The 24,695-nt window shown below is 33.0% G+C and overlaps 1 protein-coding gene across 1 annotated transcript in view; it reads right to left on the reverse strand.

Moving 5' to 3' along the window:
- Nucleotides 1-2,599: 2,599 nt before the first annotated feature.
- LOC111062226 (cytochrome P450 4g15-like) overlaps nt 2,600-24,695 on the reverse strand; it is a 35,832-nt gene continuing 13,736 nt past the window's right edge. The window contains 10 exon segments of the mRNA XM_039422649.1: nt 2,600-4,586; nt 8,241-8,426; nt 13,957-13,996; nt 13,998-14,126; nt 15,465-15,533; nt 16,549-16,658; nt 18,736-18,967; nt 19,449-19,575; nt 21,162-21,231; nt 23,827-24,100. Coding sequence (XP_039278583.1) covers nt 4,408-4,586; nt 8,241-8,426; nt 13,957-13,996; nt 13,998-14,126; nt 15,465-15,533; nt 16,549-16,658; nt 18,736-18,967; nt 19,449-19,575; nt 21,162-21,231; nt 23,827-24,100 — 1,416 coding nt within the window. The 3' untranslated portion in view covers nt 2,600-4,407.

Consider the following 24,695-nt stretch of genomic DNA (forward strand, 5'->3'; position numbering starts at 1 on the left):
AATGTTTATACGTTGCGCATTTACGGAGGAACGCGGTAATATTTTTTCATGAAATTTGACAGGTATGTTCCTTTTTTAATTGCGCGTCGACGTATATACAAGGTTTTTGGAAGTTTTACATTTCAAGGATGATATAAAAGGAAAAAGGAGCCTCCTTCATACGCCAATATTAGAGAAAAAATCAGACTATAGAATTATTCATCATAAATCAGCTGACAAGTGATTACACAGATGTGTGGAGAAGCCAGTCTATTGCTGTATTTCCATAAGGTCTATAGTTTCAATCAGGTACTTGTGGATGAGAATACTGCGTGAGGTCTACTGTTCACAGAACTACTAGTATGTATCAACTTGCTAGAAAACGTTTACTACTGTGAAGAGAATCATCCTCAACTCTTACAAGATTAAATTATCTATTTAATTCACTGTTGCCACAAAGTATGATTGTAATTACTAAGAGACCAGTTTATACGTTGTTGGAATGGTATACTAGTAGTTCTGTGAACAGTAGACCTCACACAGTTTTCTCATCCACAAGTATCTGATGTCACCTGTTCCAGTTGATTCAGTTGAATCACAATTCACAATTGAATCATGATTTACTCTTAAAAACTGTTATTTGTTTTCTCCAAGATCAAAAATTCACTTATCTTAATAAACTCAGTTCACGTTTGAATTTGTATCCCATATGATAATTTATCCAGTTCCGTGATAATCTTTCCATCTGATATAAATATTTCTCAACTATTTCAATTTTTTTTTCAATCAAGAATATTATAATTTCTTCAGCATTATTTAGTTCATTTGAACATTTTTTATTTTATTTTCAATCACCTATTAAATTTGTTTTTCAAATGTGAGAATATTGATACTGATGGGCACGCGTCATGAAAAATATTGAAACCCTACTTTATAGAAATAGATACGGCCAGACATCTGTGAAATGCTGCATGTAGCAAAAGCTGCGAATTATTCGCAAGGGAATATTTCGCAACGCATTGGTTTGCGCCAGCACATACACCGCAATGCTATTACATTTCCGCACGGCAAGCTCTGCGAATTGAATTCGCACCGCAACAAAACTTTCGCGTTGGTGTGCGCCTGGTATAATGCAAGCAATGAATAATCCACTTGTCAGCTGATTGATTATGAATAATTCTATAGTCTGATTAATCCTATTTTCGAAGTAGATGATATTTATAGTGATACCAGAGTATGGAGGAATTCCTTTTCTTTTCATATTATCCTTAAAATGCAAAATTTCAAAAAACCTTGTGTAAACATCGACGACGCGCAATTGAAAAAGGAATATTCCTGCCAAATCTCATCGAATTCTATCAACGCGTTTGGCCGTAATCGCGTTACATACAGACAGACAAAAGAAAATCCGAGTTAAAACATAGACCTCACCACGGTATATAGAAGAAGATATTTCCATCTATAAATACCGTGGACCTCACTTCGTTCGGTCAATAATGTCTCAAGTGGTCTACCCCTTTTGAGATGTTTTATTAATTTACCACAACATGTTTCAACTGCTATTCATAGTCATTTTTACTTTCCTTGCCCTATCACCATAGGTGAGGAAAGTATTGATTTCCGAAAAAATTAAGGTACCCCAATTTCTAAATTTCTATACGTTTCAAGGTCCCCTGAGTCCAAAAAAGTGGTTTTTGGGTATTGGTCCGTATGTGTGTGTGTGTGTGTGTGTGTGTGTGTGTGTGTGTGTGTGGTGTGTGTGTGTGTTGTGTGTGTGTGTGTGTGTGTGTGTGTGTGTGTGTGTGTGTGTGTGTGTGTGTGTGTGTGTGTGTGTGTGTGTGTGTGTGTGTGTGTGTGTGTGTGTGTGTGTGTGTGTGTGTGTATGAGTGTATGTGCGTCTGTGTACACAATATCTCATCTCCCAATTAACGGAATGACTTGAAATTTGGAACGTAAGGTCCTTACAATATAAGGATCCGACACGAACAATTTCGATCAAATATGCGATTTAAGATGGCGGCTAAAATGGCGAAAATGTTGTCAAAAACAGGGTTTTTCGCGATTTTCTCGAAAACGGCTCCAACGATTTTGATTAAAGTTATACCTAAAATAGTCATCGATAAGCTCTATCAACTGCCACAAGTCCCATATCTGTAAAAATTTCAGGAGCTCCGCCTCATCTATGCAAAGTTTGATTTTAGATTCTCAATTATCAGGCTTCAGATACAATTCAAACAAAAATTACGAGTGGAAAAGATTGAGCATGAGAATCTCTACAATTAATGTTCAGTAGCATTTTCACCTAAAATTGAAAATAACCTCGAAATTCGAGAAAATGTGATTATCCAATATTGCAAACTGTTGATTCTATTAAATGATTCACTATGAAGAGATAGCAGACCTCGTGTGTCTCCAGCGTTATTTCCCTGTTACCAGCAGCTGGCTCAAATCTTTGAATAGTAGACTTGTGATGCGCGAGAACACTAGCGTCACGTGATTAATTTTCATAACACGGCAAGGAAAGTTGTGTGAGTGCGCCACACCAGATTTTTCCATTTACATGAAGAATCTTAGTAAATTAAAGTAGCCCTATAAGGAAAGTGTATAAGTTTATACCTTCTTGGAGAAAAACTTTCTTTATTATAGCAGATAATTCAATACAGTGTACAGTATCATTATAACACATAGTTAAATATCATTATTCATCCCTTGCAATGTTTATACAATAATTTTGTACAATATTATTATTATTATTTTATAATATTCATAAATATTATGTCTTTTATTATTTGTTTTAATTTTTGTAATAAATGAATCTCAATTTCAATTCATTACATATTGTGTTGAATTTTTTAAATAAATTACTCTCAATTCATTACATTTCCTTATTCATATACAATGTATGAATATAGTAGGCCTATAGTAGTCTATAAACTACATTAATTTCTGCAAAAACATTACTTTTCCTGTGTTGCATATCTATATTCTCCCACTATTAATTTGAAACTTGAATTTTGAAATACTTATGAAGTGATAAATGCACTTTATCACCTTAGCTGTGTGGATCGTTTCGACCTGGTGTAGGTAATCAGGCTAAATAAACTAACTATCGTCACTACGTCACTGCTGTAAGTGCATTTTTCACTTTAAGTCGCGTTTACACCAAAGTTATTAACAAAATGTTAATAACATAATCCTTATAGATTCTATTATTAGATTGAATGGAACTTGACAAACATATATGTTCATCATGTGTATGATAAGCTGTGTTCAATCCAATAGCATCTATAAGGATTAAGTTATTAACATTTTGTTAATAGCTTTGGTGTAAACGCAGCTCAAGCGTTTTAAGAATCAAGTATAACATTTCCACTGAATTAGATACGGTACCACAGTTTTTGTGTTTAGTATTATCATAGAGAACAATAGCGTAAGTAGATATCTCATGGTATAGGGAATTTATGTAGCAACTTTTGCTGTTATCTCAAGCCGATTACTGTCGATTATTGTCAGTTTTCACTGTTTTGTTGGGGTGAGAGTGTATGAACGGCACAATTTGAGAGACTACCAGCGTCACACAGCTGCATGGGAAAAAATACGTGAACTATCGGCTTGTGATAACAGTAAAAGCGCCCTATACCATGAGATATCTACTTACGCTATTGTTTCTCTATGGTATTATACTGTACATTCTTCTTCAATGTAGCTGATGCAATTACGGTGCCTTCATAATCTACAATGAAAATTCTCTCAAAAATATCACTTTCTAAACAAATTAGGTGTGATTTTTGTGTTTGGTGTTGAGGTACCATATATATTCTTTGTTATTCATTTAGGTGCATTTCATTTAGTTATTGCATAACTGATGCAATAATGCCGTCTTCATGAACCATAATAATAATTCTTGCTAGAATAATATCACTAATCTTTCTCATTAAATAAGATATATCATTAATTTGTGTGATTGAGGTACTGTATTTATTTCTTCAATGTTGTTTTTTCTTATTAATTAATCACTTTCTGCTGTTAAAAAAACGACTAGCAGTCAGATATTTCACAATAAATTAATTAATCACTCACTGTGACAACTTTGACAACTGTGAGTGATTAATCCATTTATTGTAAAATATCTGCTTGCTTGTCGTTTTTTCTAACAGCAAAAAGTGTATTTATTTTTCAAGCTTATACAATAACCGTATCTTCATAGACAATAATAACTATTATTGAAAAAATATCGCTGAGATATATCAGTAACTTATGTTGTTAAGGTAAATAATTTTTGTTTTTCATTTAGGTGCTGCAACTGCTGGTGTCTTCATCTATATAATACATAAAAGCAAATGAACTATAATAACAATTCTTTCGAAAATATCACTCTCCCATTAGATTAGGTATCATTTGTGTTTGATGTTATCTATTTTTTGCAGTTCATTTGGCTGACGCAGCTGGTTTCCTGGGCTGCAGCTTGATTCTGAAGCCGTCGGTCCTCTTCAGTATGATATCGGCCTGAAGCACCCAGTCCTTCTCGGGGATCCCTGGCATCACGCGGAAGTTCCTCAGAACGGTCGAGAGGATCACCTTCAGCTTCAGCATAGCGTATTTGCGACCTGTAGGAAATGAACTTGAATGAGATCACTTGGAGCCAAAGACCTTAAAGAGATATAGACCCACAATGCCTATGCCTTCCCAATGATAGCTCTTACTTGAAGGCCGCCATTGGGGTATTTTAGCACGAGATATTATATATTATTTATTTGTGATACTATAGATCACAAAGGCATTGGTGGCATTGATATGTAATAATCTTATGGGTTGTCCCCTCAATGGCGGATTTCAATTCCAAGTACGACACTAGCGCTGCATGTGAGTCTATGCATTTTCAAGGTCTTTGCTTGGAGCAGTATTTTAAAAAAGTGAAAAAGTTATAACTTGGAAGAGTTTCTTCCTTATTATTGTCAAAGATCCAAAGTTTAATAAACAGAATATCTTGAATGAGATCACTATTGGAGCAATTTTTGAATGGTAAGAAAACGAATAGCCTATAAGTTGAATAATAAGTTCTATTTTTCTGGCTCTAAATGTTGTAAAATTAAGTGAAAATTTTTCAGTAAGAAAAGGAATAGCCTATAAGTTGAATAATAAGTTCTATTTTTCTGGCTCTAAATGTTGTAAAATTACGTGAACATTTTTCAATTATTAGTGATTTGAGTGTAATATTTTTGTTTTCTATCCAGTTTCTCAACCTTCAAATTTCAAAATGCTTAGTTCCTGTTGATTTGAGTGTAATATTTATGTTTTTTATCCAGTTTCTCAACCTTCAAATTTCAAAATTCTTAGTTCCTGTTGTTTTTGAGTGTAAAAGAACTAAATTTCAGAAAAGTGGAATCATAACCTCATTTCGGACTTTTAAATTATTATCTAAATTTGGGAGAGAGATAGTACAAGGAGTATTCTTAGTTTTTCTCTCCCATTCAGTGGTTTCTTGTAAAAATTAGAATAATAATATAAAAATAATGTGTAAGTGGAAGTAAATCAAATCAAATTATAACTATAAAGATAGATTGGGATATGGAAACAATAAAATATTGAGATGAATAGCTGGGAAGAATTTCTTCCTATAATTATAACCAAAAGAAACCCAAACACGTGCTGTAAAACACCCCGAAGACCTCTGCTACTGCAAATATTGACTACAGGGTGAACAGTTAGAAAAAATTGAAAGAAAAAGACGTTGATGTTGTCAATACCACTATATTTGTTCAAAAATTGATTCACATTACAGAACCTGGTTTCATGGTAACACCTATAGTGAGGTTCACGTTATAATGGCAGTGGATAAAGATAGAAGAATAGCGATGCCGATGATTCTCTTCATTAATTAATTATATTTCTACACTGTCGAAAACATAATTGGCATTGTTTTGGACGTAGAAAAGGATAGTACCACCGGCTTTGTCGAATGATAGACAAGGATAGCAAAACCAAAGTTGATCAAATACTGCCATTATAACGTGGACCTCACTATAGAACATCTTCAGCTGAACTAATGTTGTTTGTTATTGTTGAAAGAATTAGTTCAGCTGAAGATGTACTAGTTTCATGGTAACACCTAGCACATCTTCAGCTGAACTAATGTTGTTTGTTATTGTTGAAAGAATTAGTTCAGCTGAAGATGTGCTAGGTGTTACCATGAAACTTGGTTATGTAATGTGAATTAATTTTTGAACAAATATGGTGGTATTGACAACATAGACGTCTTATATTCTTTCAATTATGGAGAAAACCACAACATCTCATACCATACAATCAAATTATTAGTTAGAAGAAAGTTATATGAGAGTTACTATCCAAAAATTAATTGCCAGCCCGGGAATCGAACCCGGTACCTCTCAAGTGCTAGTCAGTCATACCAAATACACAAAACTGACATACTCCGGATATCAGCGCTCATTTTATACTAAGCCATACCTATAATTTTTATTCATTCATAACTCTACCTTCATTGTATTATCATTCATCCCATCATCATCATCACCTAGGCTTAAAATACTTCTAGAAAGTCGCCTTTGTAGAATAATAGCCACTGAATACATAATGTATTCTATTCCATGTATTCTGTGTCATAGCAGCCAGCCAGTCAGCATTTTATGGAAATTAATGTAAATTTATTTATATTTGGAACATTTATTTACTCTATTAGCCTACTCCTTCAAGATGTGGCATTGAAGATTAACAAGTTCAAGTCATTTTAATCTACAATAAATATTTTTTAATAATTTTTTTTTTATTGTAATTTGACTGCAATCTAACACTTTGGTTGATGAACAGTTCAATTCTAGTTTAATTAATACATAAAAGTTTGACATTAAAGGGGTATCCACTCCTTCACAGTCTAAGTGAGCAATGCCCATGCAGAATAATAAATGATAATTTACAATATTTATATTTGAAACATTTTACTCTATTAGCCTACTACTTCAAGAAGTGGCATTGAAGATTAACAAGTTCAAGTCATTTTAATTTACAATATTTTTTTTATAAATTATTTTTTTATTGTTTTTATTGTTATATGCCAAGATTGGCATTGGAGATTAGCAAAGTTCAATTCATTTAAATTTACAATAAAATGAATCATTTATTTTTAAATTAATTATAATTTGCAATAAAATTATAGTCATTGAATTAACTATAATAAAACTTTATAATAAAATTCTTTTGAAGAATCATTGTGACTAAGGACCCATGTGCCCGGTGTTCTATCATCTAAAAATTTATTTTAAAATTATTTATTTAAGTGAAAATTTTTGTGATGTGAACTTAAGGCTGTTCGTTACACTTTAGTTATTATTTAAATTGGATAATCTTTTTCAATATAATTGTTAAGATCATTATAAGAGTGAGAGAAAGTGGCAACTGAAATTTTTAAGTGGTCTAATAAGCGAGTTATGGGTTGTTGAAGTGCTAACTTTCCAGAATCCGTTTTCTTTCCATATCATGAACGGTTTCGACTATATTATCACAACTTCTCTTAAAAATTCAAAAACGTATCTTTCCAAACTAAAACATTTTATTAATAAAAAAGTATCATTTTTTGTAAATTCGATAACTTGTTTATTTTGGCATTATTAATCGCGAAAAAAGCATATTAGAACAAAGCCAATGATATACTAAATGTATTGAAAAAAACTCCCATGGAAAATTCGAAACCGTTTATGATCTGGAGGATCAGATGCTGGCTTTATGATTCAGAGACCCGGGTTCAAATCCTGGCCCGGGCAAGATATTTCTCTCAGGCCACTCCCGTGTTTCGGATGGACACGTTAAGCCGTCGGTCCCGGCTGCCTAAAAAACAGTCGTTAGGTCATGTCAGAGGCCCTGAAATTAATCAGTTGCGACCTGAAAACTCTGACACCAGACCTGAGCCAGCCAGGTCACACGCTATTATATTATTATTATGATCTGGAAAGAGAACGGAGTTTAGCACTTCAACAGTCCATAACTCGCTTATTAGACCACCTAAAAATTTCAGTTGCCGTTTTTTCTCACTCTTATAATGATCTTAACAATTATTTTGAAAAAGATTATCCAATTAAAATAAAAATAAAAAGGTGTACTGAACAGCCTTAACCCTACTTTGAACATTTTTTCAGACAAAACACAGAAAGAGAAGAAGTTTTGGGCTATCGCCTATATTTTCATTCCGATATTGTAGATATTGTATTTCTTTACAATAAATAAATAATAGAGGTTGAGTGACTGACCGACACAGCTGCGAGGCCCGGCGCTGAAGGGCACAAAGGAGTAGTAATGGCGGCTGGCGGCCCTTTCGGGCAGGAAGTTGTCGGGGTCGAAATGGTTGGGGTTGGGGAAGATGTCCTCACGACGGTGCAGTTTGTACGTGCCCACGATAACTGTGCAGTTGGCCGGAACGGTCGCGTTTATCGATTCTGAAACAGAGACGAATTTATTTGAAAATTAACTGGTCACTATGAAAACTTATAATTATAATGAGTGTTATGTAATAAATTAACTCATGACATATATAAATATGAATGCTATTCAATAAATGGTGATTGAATGTCAAAGAACATTCAAAGAGTAGAAACATAATATATAATAATGTTTCATTGTAATAAAATATTCACTTTCAAATACTTAAATTACCGTACGACATAGCAGTCTAATTTTTATGATTAAGAAGAATAGATGAATAATAATGAAATATAATTATTATTTAACGAAAATCCTAAATAAATGCTGCAAATCACCCCGAAGACCTCTGCTACTGCAGACATTGACAACAGGGCTAACAGCTAGATGGAAATTCGATGAGAACTACTATCCAAAAATTAGTTGCCAATTCTTCGGGGTGATTTGCAGCATTTATTTAGGATTTTCGTTAAATAATAATTATATATTAATTACCATTTGAATAAATGCATTCTCTATTTAATTCCATCTGCAATAATGAAATAGTATAGAATGGCTTTATTATTCTATATTATTCTCTTCATTAGTTTAATATCAATGATTTTGAATCAATATAAAATAATAAACAAGCTATTCTATATATATTCTATTCCTATTGATGTTGATTTTGCAAAATTATATTAGCCTAATGAGATTTCTGCGTCTATTTTGTAACGAAATTTAATCAAAAACCAGTTCAAGATTGATAGTCAGTTGGTAGGTATTGATCATTCATATCTATTGCAACTTATCATTATCTCTTGGAGAATTCTTGCTGGAATAAAAATGCGAAATTTTCAAATTTCTTCAATAGAACAAACTTATTCCATAATTATTTCTTCACTGTTTGGTTTTCATTTGTTTTGATGTAATATTCATCTCATCTTACCGTACCTCTTTCTACTCAAACGTATCTCTAAAAATGTAATCTCTAAAAAATGTAAATGTAAAATGCATCTCAAATCTAATCAACTGAACCTCTTCTTCTGATGAATATTTTATTTTTGAAATTGTTACTGCACTTTTTCGTGTGTGTTATATGACATGAGGGCAATGAAATGGGATTGAACTCGTGGTGCCCTCAAATTTGTAAATGAATATGCCCTTCTATATTTTTTCAACAAATACTCCGTTTTTCATAGAATACTTGACATTCAACATGATTTTTAGAGACTGATAAATGAAATATTATAATTATTTATATGTAGGCCTGTGTGACACACCAAAAAACCAGATGAAAACATTCAAAATTTCAATAGATTAACTTGTTATTTATATTACATCAACTATTATATCAATAGATCAACTATTAGAATATTAATTTTTCAGTCTTTTTCCATAATAAATAACCCAAAGATTGTGAATAGTAGCGCCTACCTTCATAACTATTCACTTATTGAATTATCAACTGGATCCACAGAAATTCAAAAACAATGTCTTCAAAAGTTTCCAACCTTCTCTGATTTCCAACCTCCTTATCTGATATGGTATGAATTACGTCAAAGAACTAATGTACCAACTACTTAGTCCATTTTTAATTATCTCATAATTAATTCATTTAATACCTAGGCCACATGCTTTGTTTTGGTCATGTTTCAAGGTAATGGGAACCTACTTATAGACGAACTTCTATTAGATGTAGATCTAGGACTACTCGATACTTACAAAAAAATGGTTGTAGAATCCCCAAAATCGTATTTTATTCTTATAATAGACACAAGGTCAACAATCCTTATTTTTATCTTGTGTTTATTATTAATAATGGAGAAAACCCACAACATATCGGTACTCGTAATACAACCAGAGGCAAATAAATAAATAAATGAATAGACAATTAAACAGTATTTTCACTCTAGATAAAACTGAAGTATCATTCTCATTTGATAATAATTATTCTGAATTTAATAATACACTGACTAATTAATTATTGTTCAAGCTGGGAGTATTATTAATTTACATATAGTTAAAGTTTATATTAATAAAACAAAATAAAAACTTATAGCAGCCTTTATTTTTAAAAAAACTTTAAAATAGTTGAACAAGTAGTTTTGGTGATATATTAAACTATCTTCAGGTTATAAAATAAAATTCAATAACTGTTTACTAATTGATATAAAACGAATTAGTAAACAGTTATTGAATTTTATTTTATTTTATAACCTGAAGATGGTGTAAACCGAAACTAGTTGTTCAACTATTTTAAAGTTTTTTTTTAAATAAAGGGTGCTATAAGTTTTTATTTTGTTTTATTAATTTAAGAGTAGCCCATGTCAATAAGTGTTTTATGATTTATATCTATAATACTTTTTTATTACACATGAATATCAAATTTATATTTATCATGACATGTACGGTACCCTACCTATATCTGTATAAAAAGCGAAATGGCACTGATTCATTCACTCAAAGATGAGACGGCTAAGCTCCGCCCAATATCGGCGGTTTTTGAGCGTTTTTTCCTGCGTTTCCAAGGCCTTCTCAAGAACTAAATTGAAAGATCATCTTCAAATTTGGTACTCAGAAGTTCAGCAAGGGTGTAGAAATTTTGTCTTGAGAGGACTTCAGAATTACGCCAAAGATACGCCCAAGATGGACGGTTTTACTGTGTTTTCCTTGCGTTCCCTAGCGTTTTCTCACATTTTTCAAGAATCAATTATTGAGAGAATATTTTTATTCATTTTTTATTTTATTGATTAATACAATAAGTACATCATTGAAATGATAGGTACAGAATATAATAATAATAATATCGTGTGACCTGGCTGGCTCAGGTCTGGTGTCAGAGTTTTCAGGTCGCAACTGATCAATTTCAGGGCCTCTGACATGACCTAACGACTGCTTTTTAGGCAGCCGGGACCGACGGCTTAACGTGTCCATCCGAAACACGGGAGTGGCCCGAGAAAAATATTTTGCCCGGGCTGGGATTCGAACCCGGGCCTTTGGATTACAAAGCCAGCATCTAATCCACTCGACTACGGCCACTCCGTAGGTACAGAAAAATAAGGTAACCTTGTGCTATTCCTCTCCCAGATTTAGATAAGGTGACACACAGTCCAAAATAGGTGGTCTTGCTTTTGCTTACTTCACAAAATTTTGAGTCCTTAATTATTTCCACAAAGTAGATTTTTAAATTTAGATGCTCCAAAACCAAACACTGAAAATGGTCTCTTGATATTTTCAAAGTAAATAAGCTTTTTAATCACCTCTAAGTTCAGAGTGAACTGATAACATTTTGTGGCTTAACAAATTTATTTATTCATTTATTGTATAAAATACTATAATCATAATACAATTATGACATTGGAGGAAAAACTAGGCTGAGCCTGTACTATTTCTCTCCAAAAATTTTGATAAAATGTTAATGTTGTCCAAAAGATAAGATTATGTTATCACACACTGCTTCGTTACTTGATTTTCGGTCCAGGAAAGATACAAGAATAACATAGTTTTATTGTTAATTGATATTTTCTATTATTGATGGGATACGTTTTCAGTTGTTTAAACATAGAGGAAATATTCACATTATTACCGGTATGTGAATTAATATGTTCAATATAATTATTAATATGTCCAAACATTGGTATAGAAGTTCAGTTAGGGTCTAGAAATTTTTGTTCGGGAGTACTTCAAAAACACGCCTTAGATACGCCCAATTAGGTAGCCTACTTTTACAGCGTTTTCCAAGCATTCCCAAACGTTTTTTAGAGAGTCTCTTTACTCAAGTTTTTCAATGAGTTTTTGAAGAATTTTCTGAATTTCTCAAGCAAATTTATACCTGATAGGGTTAGATATGGATGTTTGTTAAGTTCTCCATACCATTCCTGATCCAAATTTCAAAGGACTATTAAACTGAAATACAATAATTCGCATAATATCCTAACCAAGTCTCTAATTGAGAAATAACTGAACATGCATTTATAAAATAACATCAAAGAACCCTTCTTGAAAATTTTTAAATATAAAATAGCAGATTAAAAACACAAATTAGAAAGTCTAGTTTCGATGTAGGCCTGTCATCCTCAGGTTTTTGAAGATGATGTGTGATATATCGAAAGTAGTTGTAGTTTTGTTTTGTGTTTTTAATCTGTTTTTTATATAAAAAAACGTTTCAAAAAAGGGTAAGCTACTATGATTGTAAACTACGTTTAAAAAACGGAATATTCATTAATTCTGATAAAGAAAAAGATTTCTGCAACCCTGCACTACATCATTTAAGGCTGTGCATAGGCTAAAAATATACTTTCTACTCGTGATATTTTTCAAAGTTTTTCGATTTTGTATATCATTAAGCAATCAAAATGGAAACGTTTTTTCAGGAAAACATTTTTTCCCGTTCATTACTTTTTGAGATATGAGCGACTAAAGTTTCAATTTTTGGGACAGAACATTTCAAATTCGGTCGGAGATAGCTCCATGAGATTTAGAGGATAAATTCTTTATGGTATAATAACTTTTTGTTGAGTTCTTTTTGTTGTACTTTCGTATTTTTTATCAAAATGAAAAAGTTTTCTCAGGAAAACAATTTTTTTCCGATCATTACTTTTTGAGATATGAGCGCCTAAAGTTTACATTTTTGGGACAGAACATTTCAAATTCGGTAAGAGATATATCCATGAGATTTGGAGGATAAATTCTTCATGGTATTGTTGATTGGATAGAATGAAAATTTTCTGAAAATATCCATTTTTAAGATAGTTATTCAATTTACTAAAAATAACTTTTTGTTGAGTTCTTTTTGTTGTACTTTCGTATTTTTTATCAAAATGAAAAAGTTTTCTCAGGAAAACATTTTTTTCCGATCATTACTTTTTGAGATATGAGCGGCTAAAGTTTCAATTTTTGTGACAGAACATTCCAAATTCAGTGAGAGATAATATCAATGAGATTTAGAGGATGAATTCTTCATGGTATTGTTGATTGGATAGAATAAAAATTTTCTGAAAATATCCATTTTTAAGATAGTTATTCAAATGACCAAAAATAACTCTACAAAAAGTTAGTTTTAGTAAATTGAATAACTTCCTCAAAAATTGATATTTTCAGGAAATTTTGTTTTACTAGATCAGCAATACCATGAAGAATCAATCCTCTAAATCGCATGGATTTATCTCTTACCGAATTTGAAATGTTCTGTTCCAAAAAATTCGAACTCCAGGCGCTCATATCTCAAAAAGTAATGATCGGAAAAAAATGTTTTCCTGAGAAAACTTTTCATTTCGATAGCTTAATGATATACAAATCAAAAAACTTTGAAAAATATCACCAGTAGAAAGTTCATTTTTAGCCTTTGCACACCTTAAAGAAAACTGGTGATTGAATCCAGCCTGAGAACGTCTCTTTTGAGTTTTTGTCGAAAGTAGGATAGCTCAAATAAAAAATGGAAAATTCTCATCCTATTTCTGAATGATCCAGCTTGGGCGGAGCCTCCTGGGTAGACGGATAAAGCGAGCGAAGCGAGCCTGCCGGCTAGTTTTTGAATAAAATAGAGTTGAGTTCAATATCGCTTACCTAATTTAAGTTCCTGTTTGAGTTCTCGAGCAATGATGGGGCACTGGAGGATACATGCGTAGGGTCTCCATGATGCATCTTTCCAGGTACTTCAACTCGAGGGTGTCTTGAAATGAGCATGGTCTGTCTGAATTACCGAACACCTGGTCGATTTCCTCAATTACTCGTTCCTGAAACAAAAACAAAACATTCATTCTATGATAAATGAATAATTATACATATTTACCAGAAAGATAATCCTACTCTTATTTCATTCTTCAAATACCCATACATCTGAATTTCTAAAAAAAAAAATATAAAAATCTTGAAGCACCCTTTATTTTTTCAAAAACTTTAAAATAGTTCAACAACTAATGTGCGAGATAAATTACTTTTAACATGAAGAGGAGAAACCCATTTCTCCCTCCACAGTTTGTAGCATAGTCACAGACGGACATCCTGCGCACAATTGGATGCGCCGTGTCATTTCGCTTCAGGTTCTTGTGATGAACACATCTCCGTAACATACACAAACATATCACTTTGGAACATTGCCAGTGGTGGGGAGCGAAGCGTTACAAAGCTCTCTCACACAGACACAAGAGAAAGGAGAATGCTGCTAGGTAGTGGGAGAGATTAGTGGAGGATAGAGCATCGGACCTCTCCGTCTTTGAGAAAGAGCCGTGTTAAAAGAAATTTATCTCGCACTTTAGTTTCGGTGATCACACCATATCGTCAGGTTATAAAATGAAATAATTTTTTTTTATTTAAAGAATTTAAGAATCTTCAAAATTGTTTTATTGTTTTTATAATGGTCTTCTCATGATTTGGTTCACTTGAATTTATTCAGGATTGAAATTAACCGGCTTTAGTGCAACCGGGCCTTTGTGAGGGAAATTTTTGCATTCCTCTGGGAATAATATTAATCTCAATTCACTGTGATTAGATAAGAACATTTCTGTATGAACTATGCATATTATTATAATTTCTTCTTTCTAATAAATTATTCAGGATTAAAATTTAACCGGCTTTAGTGCAACCGGGCCTTTGTGAGGGAAATTTTTGCATTCCTCTGGGAATAATTAATCTCAATTCACTGTGATTAGATAAGATCATTTCTGTATGAACTATGCATATTATTATAATTTCTTCTTTCTAATAAATTATTCAGGATTAAAATTTAACCGGCTTTAGTGCAACCGGGCCTTTGTGAGGAAAATTTTTGCATTCCTCTGGGAATAATTAATCTCAATTCACTGTGATTAGATAAGAACATTTCTGTATGAACTATGCATATTATTATAATTTCTTCTTTCTAATAAATTATTCAGGATTAAAATTTAACCGGCTTTAGTGCCTTTGTGAGGGAAATTTTTGCATTCCTCTGGGAATAATTAATCTCAATTCACTGTGATTAGATAAGAACATTTCTGTATGAACTATGCATATTATTATAATTTCTTCTTCGTAATAATTTTTTATGCTTTTGTAATCCAGAGCGAAGTTCGGTCCCCGATATTATTTCTTACCTGAATATCAGGTCTTGCTGCCATCATACATAGGAAGAAGCTGCTGCCAGCCGCGGTGGTGTCGTGACCCTGGAAATTAGAAATTTTCTATAAATATTTCAATCAAGAATGAAGTATTCTTTTTAAAAATATGCTACACGGATAATTTTATCTGTACCAATACGCATAGACTACCAAAAACCACCCAACCGATACCGTACTAGTCATATTTTTAAAACAACTTATTGGAAAAACTGTCAATTTATTAAGGAAATGTGAAGATTATCTGTTCTATAGGTACTAATTATTTTTCCCTACATTTACCTTGAAAAGTGGCCATTCCTGCACTGATTACAGAACGCAAAGAATCACTTTTCCGCTCTAGTGTGGGAAAAATTTGTTCTGCACTCCAGATTTGCAACATGGCAACGCAAAATAGTTAGTAGTTTATATATGGAGCACCAGTGCAGCAAAATCAAAATTAAGTTGGTAACAGTGACTGTGGTGCACGTTATAATAATATTAAGGACAATGAGGACAGCGACATGAGTGACAGACGCTCCTTCAGACATTTATTACTACATTATTCAATTTGACAATAAATTAAGGTTTTTATTAATAATAAAATTAGGTCTACACAAAAAAACATTTGATGGATTTCAGGCAATTTTACCCATAATTACCCACTTTTCATATTAAATGGTAACTGTAGGAAAAATTTAATGTGAAATACGTGCGCAAAGTTCCTCTGCTGCACTCAAGAAACCATTCCGCCCTCGCCTACGGCTCGTGCGTAAACGTTTCTTTCGGTGCAGCAAACTGTCACTTTGCGCACTAGTTGCACAAATAACTATTCCATCAAATCATGCACAAATGTATTATAGCCCACTATATGGAATAAAAACAGACTCTCTGTCTAAACGCTCCTTGTTCTATAATCTCAATTTTTTCAAGAGAATCTATCAAATTTTGAAATTTAACATTTTGATTCATTTACTAAATACGTGACTACATTTTGGTTAAATTTAATTGGAGGAGCTTCATAATTATTCAGTTTTAAGACAATTTAATATCTTATCGCTTGATTTGAGAAGAGCATACCTACCTCGAACATAATGGTGTCAACTTCTTCCTTGATTTCCTCGTCAGTGAGAACAACGCCGTTTTGCGACGATTCGATCATGAAGTCCAAGAAAGCTAGACGTTTCTTTTCACCTATTGAAGAAAAGTTTCTCAGATAAGTGGTACGAAAGAGGGACATGGATTGCAACACGCAATTTTATAAAACAGCTGAATGAATTTTATATTCATCTGAAAGCGCCTGAAAAAATGCTGGTTATGGTTTGGTCCTTGAACTTTGTCCTAGCCTTTTTACTTTCCTTGCCCTATTCAAATCAAATCAAATCAATTTATTTTTCCACATTGCATTACAAAAAAAATGTAAAATTCATAAATTCAATTATAAATAGAATACATCAATTGAAATAGAAAATGATACATTATTACATGAATGCTAGTACATAGATGGCGGTGAATTCCCCCAAGAAGACTATACTATAGTCTGTGAATGGGGGAGAGTTCTTGCATGAAAATAGAGTAACATGTATCTTTATCTGTGCTATGAACTACTAACTTTATGTTCTATACAACCTATATAAGTAAATGTAACTGCTGTTTATAGTTTATTCAAAAAAATACGTGATCACCATAGGTAAATCACCATGATTACCATAGGTAAGAAAAGTAGGTATTGCTTTCCGAAAAAATTAAGGTACCCCAATTTCTATACGTTTCAAGGTCCCCTGAGTACAAAAAAGGGGTTTTTGGGTATTGAATGGTCTGTATGTGTGTGTGTGTGTGTGTGTGTGTGTGTGGTGTGTGTGTGTGTGTATGTGCGTCTGTGTACACGATATCTCATCTCGCAATTAACGGAATGTCTTAAAATTATGAACTTAAGGTCCTTACAATATAAGTATCCGACACGAACAATTTCAATCGGATTCAATGCAAGATGGCGGCTAAAATGGCAAAAATGTTGTCAAAAACAGGGGTTTTCACGATTTTATCAAAAACGGCTCCAACGATTTTGATCAAATTTATACCTGAAATAGTCATTGATAAGCTCTAACAACTGCCACAAGTGTCATATAAATTTAAAAAATTTCAGGAACTCCGCCCCATCTATGCAAAGTTTGATTTTAGATTTCCAATTATCAGGCTTCAGGTACAATTTAATCAAAACATTTCAAGTGGAAAAGATTGTGTATGAAAATCTCTACAATATTAATGTTCAGTAACATTTTCACCTAAAATTAAAAATAAGCTTGAAATTCGAAAAAATGTAATAATTCTATAATTGCAAACTATTGATTCTATTGAATCATTCACTATGAAGAGATAGCAGACATCGTGTGTCTCCAGCGGTATTGTCCTGTCACCAGCTGGCTCGGATCTTTGAATAGTAGACTTGAGAACACTACTACCGTAGCGTCAGGTGATCAATTTTCATAACGGCAAGGAAAGTTATGTGAGTGTATCCAAAGACCTTAAAGATGCATAGACTCACATGCAGCGCTAGTGTCGTACTTGGAATTGAAATCGGCCATTGAGGGGGCAACCTATAAGATTATTAAATACCAATGCCATTGTAATCTATAATGTTACAAATGTGCAGATACAATATCTCGTGCTAAAATACCACAATGGCGTCCTTCAATTTCAAGTAAGAGCTATCATTGGGAAGGCATAGGCATTGTGGGTCTATATATAAAATAAACAAAAAACGTACAAAAGATATTGATGAATGGGTAAAAGCTAGAATATTTTTCAAAATAGACTTTTAATCATAAAATTACACATAATAGATTGATTTGGTTTTAAATAAATAAAATAAAATTGTGATTTTGTGAATTTCAACAAAGTTCTTTTTTTGTGTTTCAGTCAAGAAGAAAAAAATCTTTCAATGATTTGAACTGAACTCATTGCTAGCGATCAGACACGTGTCTCTGCTAGCAATTACTGCCAGTAAAATGAGTACAACTGGTATTTCAGTTATGTTATATGTAATTTTTTTTATTATATCTAGAATAGAGTATCATTCTGAATTTCTGTATGATGTACCCAATTATTATGTGAATTTGTAATTGTAAAAATCTTGTATATATGGCAAATGAAAATTGAATTGAATTGAAAAAAATATATCTTTAAGGCCTTTGAGTGTACCACACCAGATTTTTATTATTAGAATCAGTTTTAATTGGATAATTTTCGAGTTTTTAGTAATTTTGTTTACCAATATCATTGTCATCAACATCGAGGTCATCCTTGAGGCCGACCGAGTGGCCGAACGAGAAGGACTCCTTGGGGCCGGCTGCCTCGGGGGCCTTGGCCTTGGGGGCAGCAGCAGCCTTGGGGGTGGCTGGCACTTCTGCGGGGGCGGTGGGAGGTGTGTTGTAGGCGGCACTTGGGGGCGGCAGACCTGCTGCCTTGTTCTTGTTGTAATCTTCCTTCTTCTTCTTCAGGACCTGTGCAAAACACAAAAATGGATATTGTTCAGTGCGAGGTCCACGTTATAATGACAGTGGAGAAATAAAAGAGCGGAGCTATAAATATATGACATGATTGAAAGTTGGTTGACCTGTCAATTTTGAGATCAATCATTGAGAAGTCTATCAATCTATCTATAACATGCCTATAATAAAGGAAAGAATTGGCTTATACATGTACAGGGTAGGAAATACACGAATGTCGCATCATCACGTCTGAACCACTGGACTGATTAATATAATTTTATAGAGTAAGCCTTTAACATCATTATACTCTGATTTTCAGATATTAATCATACGAGTGATAGGCCTATTCTAAGGTAAATTATCCATTATTTATTTCATAGATTATTGAAGGAAAATAAATCATTTCCTCAAGCATACTATGGTTTTCAAATATTAGAGTAGAGTTGGCAAGCTCTCATCACAATACCTTCCTGATAAGAAATGAAAAACTCACCTTCTTGGTGAGAGAATGAATGACATCCAACAGTTTTTCCTGAGTTTTTCCGTACTTGGTCAAATGGAAAATGATGTCCGGTCTCAACCAAACATGAGTGTGACGTAAATGCAGGATGTCGCACATACTGAAAACAAAAAATTAAATAATCGTAAAAACAATAAATTATTATGGACGGTACTGTATTATTAAATTCTTGATAATAACTTATTACTGATAATCTCAAAGAGTGAAGTTACTGCGTACTGTGTATCAGTGGAGGTGCTGATAGCATTATTGTGGTAAATCATATTATCATAATATAGTGAATATTCACTTCTGTAGGCCTATGTATTTCTCATCTGAATCACTAATTTTGAGTTCTATTTATGCTATTGTCTTAGATTTTTGAGACTTATTCATGCTGAATAAATACGTGGATACAGCTGCATAATATGTAGCCTATAAATAGATAAAAAAATCCAAGTACCCTTTTTAGAAATTGTATGCTCACAACATGTTTCGGCTATGATGCCATTTAGTCCAGTCAATATAGACAAAAATTATAAATAATGGTGTGACATATAAAGTTAAGACATATAAATTGGTGTGCTTGCAATTTATATTGTAGTTCTGATTCTTTAATATATTATTTGGATACATGAGAGAAGTCCAGAACCAATTTCTTATGTAAAATTTCCTTGTGCTAGATACAGAATGGCCCAAAAACCTCATATTTTCGGCTCATTTTCCAGTTTCCAGCTATTTCTCAAATTCAGTAATCTGACAGAAAAATTTTCTCTTGCGTTTTTTTTTTAGATTATAAAATTCTGAATAAAATGAGATCATTCGGAACTCTCTATCTCCAAAGAGTACTAAGTTATAATTATTCAAAAATGAGTAGAATTTGAAGAAAAAAATCAATTCTGATGAATTTTAGTTTTTGATCAATAATATCTTCCGATTGTTACCATTTAGATGTATAACTCAAAATCCCTCTAGACGTATTTTTGTGTTCTACAATCTGACATCAGGTAGAGCGCTCTATCTCATATAGATTTCCAGGTACACCTGACAACAATGCTCCTTGTATTGTGAAAAACACATAAATTTCAGCTTCTACCATCATCAACTACATTGCCCTCATATTGATATTTCGCACAATGATATGAGTTCATGAGATTATGTTCTATGGGAATCACCCGTTAGGTGCACTTCATTTCAGTATTTCCTAGTGGAGAGGCGCGCATAAGGACACCTCAAGGATGGTTCTCGTGGCTTACAACCAACATTTTTGATCACTATAGTATTGTGCTGACTATAACCTTAGTGTACGGTTTCCCATAAGGAAACTTTGGACTATATACGGCGAGGTGGAACTACCCTTGGGTCTCCCCACCATTCAAAGCTATACGCTAATAATAATAATAATAAACATTTGATCACTGTTGAATTTAATAGTCATACGTGCTATGTACTGATGCGTGAGAAGGAACTGCAACATCGAGTTACTTGTTGTTATAACTAGACACGTTTTACAGTAGATGTTACTTTACTCCACAATTTTTTCTACAGAGAATGAAGGATCATTCTCCAATCATAAATCTGAATCAAAGAAACATCTTATAATTTATTGTAGCTCATATGACGATTATTGGTCACTCATTTTTGTCGCAGATATGGAAATTTCAATTATTGGAATTTGAAGATGATTAGATATAAGTTAAAACTTACTCCATGACAGCCTTGGCGTACTCGAAACCACTCTTGTCTTGCGTCTTCTTATTAACGCCCATTGCAGTCTCTGTAGGTGAATCAAACATAAATTAAAAATATCAATGTGTTGGGAAATGTAGTGAATCAATGAACAATGGAATCAATTAATATAGTAATCTCTACAATCAAATTATTACAATCAATATGTGTAGAGGATATTGTTAAATGAAATTAAGAGGTAAGTCTCTAACAATATCTTTTGGTATAAGTCTTTATGGATTTACTTCAAATTAGAACATGGATTCAATTCTCAAAGCACAAAAAGAAGCTCTAAGAATTATTTTACACCTAGACCCCAGCATCAGTTAAAGAACATTTCGCTCACTTAAATAATATAATGACAGTTTACAGTCTTTACATCTTTGAGACAATTATGTGTGTGAAAAAAAATCTTGGAAATATTTAGACGTTAGGACATAATCATGGGTACAGCACTAGAAACAGAGATAAACGTTTACATATGCAAAGCCATAGACTTGAGTTCTACAAGAAGAAGCCCATATACATAGGAGCCAAGTTCTATAACAAGCTACCGACGCGAATCCAACAAGAGCCGAATCCCAATAAATTCAAATTGGAATTAAAGAGATATTTAACTGAGAGAGCACTTTATAATATCGAAGAATATCTGAATGAATGAGATCAGCTCCTATGAGTTGAATTGTATTGTATGTTTGTATTGTTGTATTCTGTAGATGTTTTATTTGTTATGTATTTTATTTTAAATTGTATCTAATCAAAGATATATATTTTTGACACTATTCATTGTATACACTGTACAAATTTATGAATAAAGAAATAATGAAATGGAATGAAATACTTGCCACACACAATGATTATGAGATGGGTTTGTTTTTTCAGATTGATTTCTACAGATATTGCAAATTTGACGCCTAGTGGATCGGACTCCAAGATCTTAATGTTATTTTTAAAGTAGGTCATTCAAAGAATGAATTGAGTCGTATTAAAATAGTATTGATATAATACAATGGATTATGATTGTCACTACAAAGTGTAGAGCAAAAATCAATCCTTTCATGTACCCAAAACATTCAATTAGAAGACATTACGTGGTATAATCGGTAGTTAAACCGATGTGAAAAGAGTGAGTCATATCAAATCTATAAATAAGAGTTTCTTTATTGGAATTTTAAAATTTTTGCTGGCTAAAGTTTTGAATTTTCTTCATTCTTATTCTCTCCATATATTGTAATTTTCACCTGCATATAAAAATTATAAATGATACCTAATTCTCAATAATTTGGAAAAATTTTGCTTTCCATTTCTCAATTTATTACATTTATAGTAGAGTAGATTCAAGCTTTTTCTTTTGCAAATATTGCAAAAAAATTACTTATTTATCTTATAAGTTCTTCTGATCATGAATGTTTTTACTTTCCTTGCCCTATTAACATAGGTAAGGAAAGTATTGCTTTCCAAAAAAATTAAGGTACCCTAATTCAATGTTTTCTATACGTTTCAAGTTCCCCTGAGTCCAAAAAAAATGATTTTTGTAGTCTGTAATTTATTTGTGTACGGCACTTTGTATTTGTTTCCTTTCATCTTATATACTTCAAATAGTTGTGTTATTATTTTGTATAACTCTACTCAGCTAATCTTTGAAACTGGGCACCAACCAAAAAATCTACGGGTTTGGCAGGGCCCTCAATATTGAATCAATAAAAGAATATTGCTTTTATTGTGAATGAGAATTATTTTGATTTGATACGTATATGTATATAGCAAAATTGATCATAGTCGATAACAAGGTAGGTACCTACTTAGAATACCGGTATTCTAGGAACATTGGTTTAAAATAATACTAGTAGTTCTGTGAACAGTAGATCTCGCGCAGTTATAAACCACAGTCTCCTCTAATACTGTTCATCAGAGTAATTTCTGTCGTGCCTGCCAGATATCGGTGTATAAACATAACATTCAAACATAAAGAGAAATGAAAATCCCGTTGACTTGAATCTTAGACCTCACTTCGCTCGGTCAACTAGCTGATATATATCAGCTGAAATCAACAAATAATAATTCATCATAAATCAGCTGTCGAGTTGACTATAAATTGCATGCCATGACGCATGCAATTCAATATCTAATGTAACTTGGTAAAAAATTAGCAACTGTGTAGACTATAAATTGCATGCCTCATTGAATGCAATTTTTATGCACTATCAAATAGGATGCAAAGAACTTATAACAGCTCGTCTGGGCGCCTAGATGTCTTCTGGTTTTCTTGCGCTAAATTCCGGTAAGCGTTATATGATAATTAAATCTTGTGTAAGCATGATCTGATCAAATAAATAGTTAGTGTATCAGTGTGGATATGCTTATGGTTTGGGACGTCGTTTAAACTGCGCGAGATCTACTGTTCACAGAACTACTAGTATTTGGAGGATTTAATAGTATCGATACTGGAATTCAATACAATCGATATTCCAATATCAATACAAAAATTCTATACTTTCGATATCTCAATATCGATACTCTAATATTGATAATGAAATTTGATACTATTGATACTTCAATATCGATAATAGCTTACTGGGTCACCCAAGAAAGTGTCAATAATTTATTTTTGAACGGAATTTCAAATTTTCGATTTTTTACTGACCTAGCAGAATCTCGACAGTGCACTCGCTCATGTGGTCGTGCACGTCAAACGTGTTGGCACCGTGCTTGCGCATCTTGTCGACAACACTACGACTGTTGGCGTTGAACAGCTCCAGGAAGGACTTGAGCACGTTGAGGTGGAAGGTGGGAGCAATGAGCTTGCGGTGCGAGCGCCATTTGTCGCCCGAGCTGATCAACAGCCCGTTGCCCAGCCACGGCTTGAAGAAACGGTATTCGGTGCTCTTGTCCAGGTGCACAGAACTGCCAAGGATCAGCTAAACAAGAAAATTAAGTGTTTTGTATAGGAAAAATGCTTGTATCAAAAATAACAAAGTCTACAAACATTGGGAAGCAGTTGGCTTTGTGTCTGCACTGATAATAATCTATAATATCGGGGCACCGAGCTTCGCTCGTTATTTTTATCTATATATATATAAAAGCGAAATGGCACTCACTCACTGACTGACTGACTCACTCACTCACTCACTCACTCACTCACTCACTCACTCACTCACTCACTCGCAGAACTAAAAATCTACTGGACCAAAAACGTTCAAATTTGGTAGGTATGTTCAGTTGGCCCTTTAGAGGCGCACTAAGAAATCTTTTGGCAATATTTTAACTCTAAGAAGGTTTTTAGGGTTTAAAGTTCGTCTTTTAGCATGTATATTCTTCTTTTCCCAATCTCTTAAAATTTGAAATTTCCATATCATATATCATATGTTACTATAGAACTATAATCTAGATAGAGTTCCTCTTCGGAACAGTTGTTAACTGGCAACTAAATTAAAAATTTTGTCAGGTTGGAATTAAGTTGAGTTGACTTTGTTAGGTTGGCACCAAGTTGAAGATTTCAATGCATTTATCGCG

Source organism: Nilaparvata lugens, chromosome 3 (genome assembly GCF_014356525.2).
Source record: "Nilaparvata lugens isolate BPH chromosome 3, ASM1435652v1, whole genome shotgun sequence".
NCBI classification, from domain to species: Eukaryota; Metazoa; Arthropoda; class Insecta; order Hemiptera; family Delphacidae; genus Nilaparvata; species Nilaparvata lugens.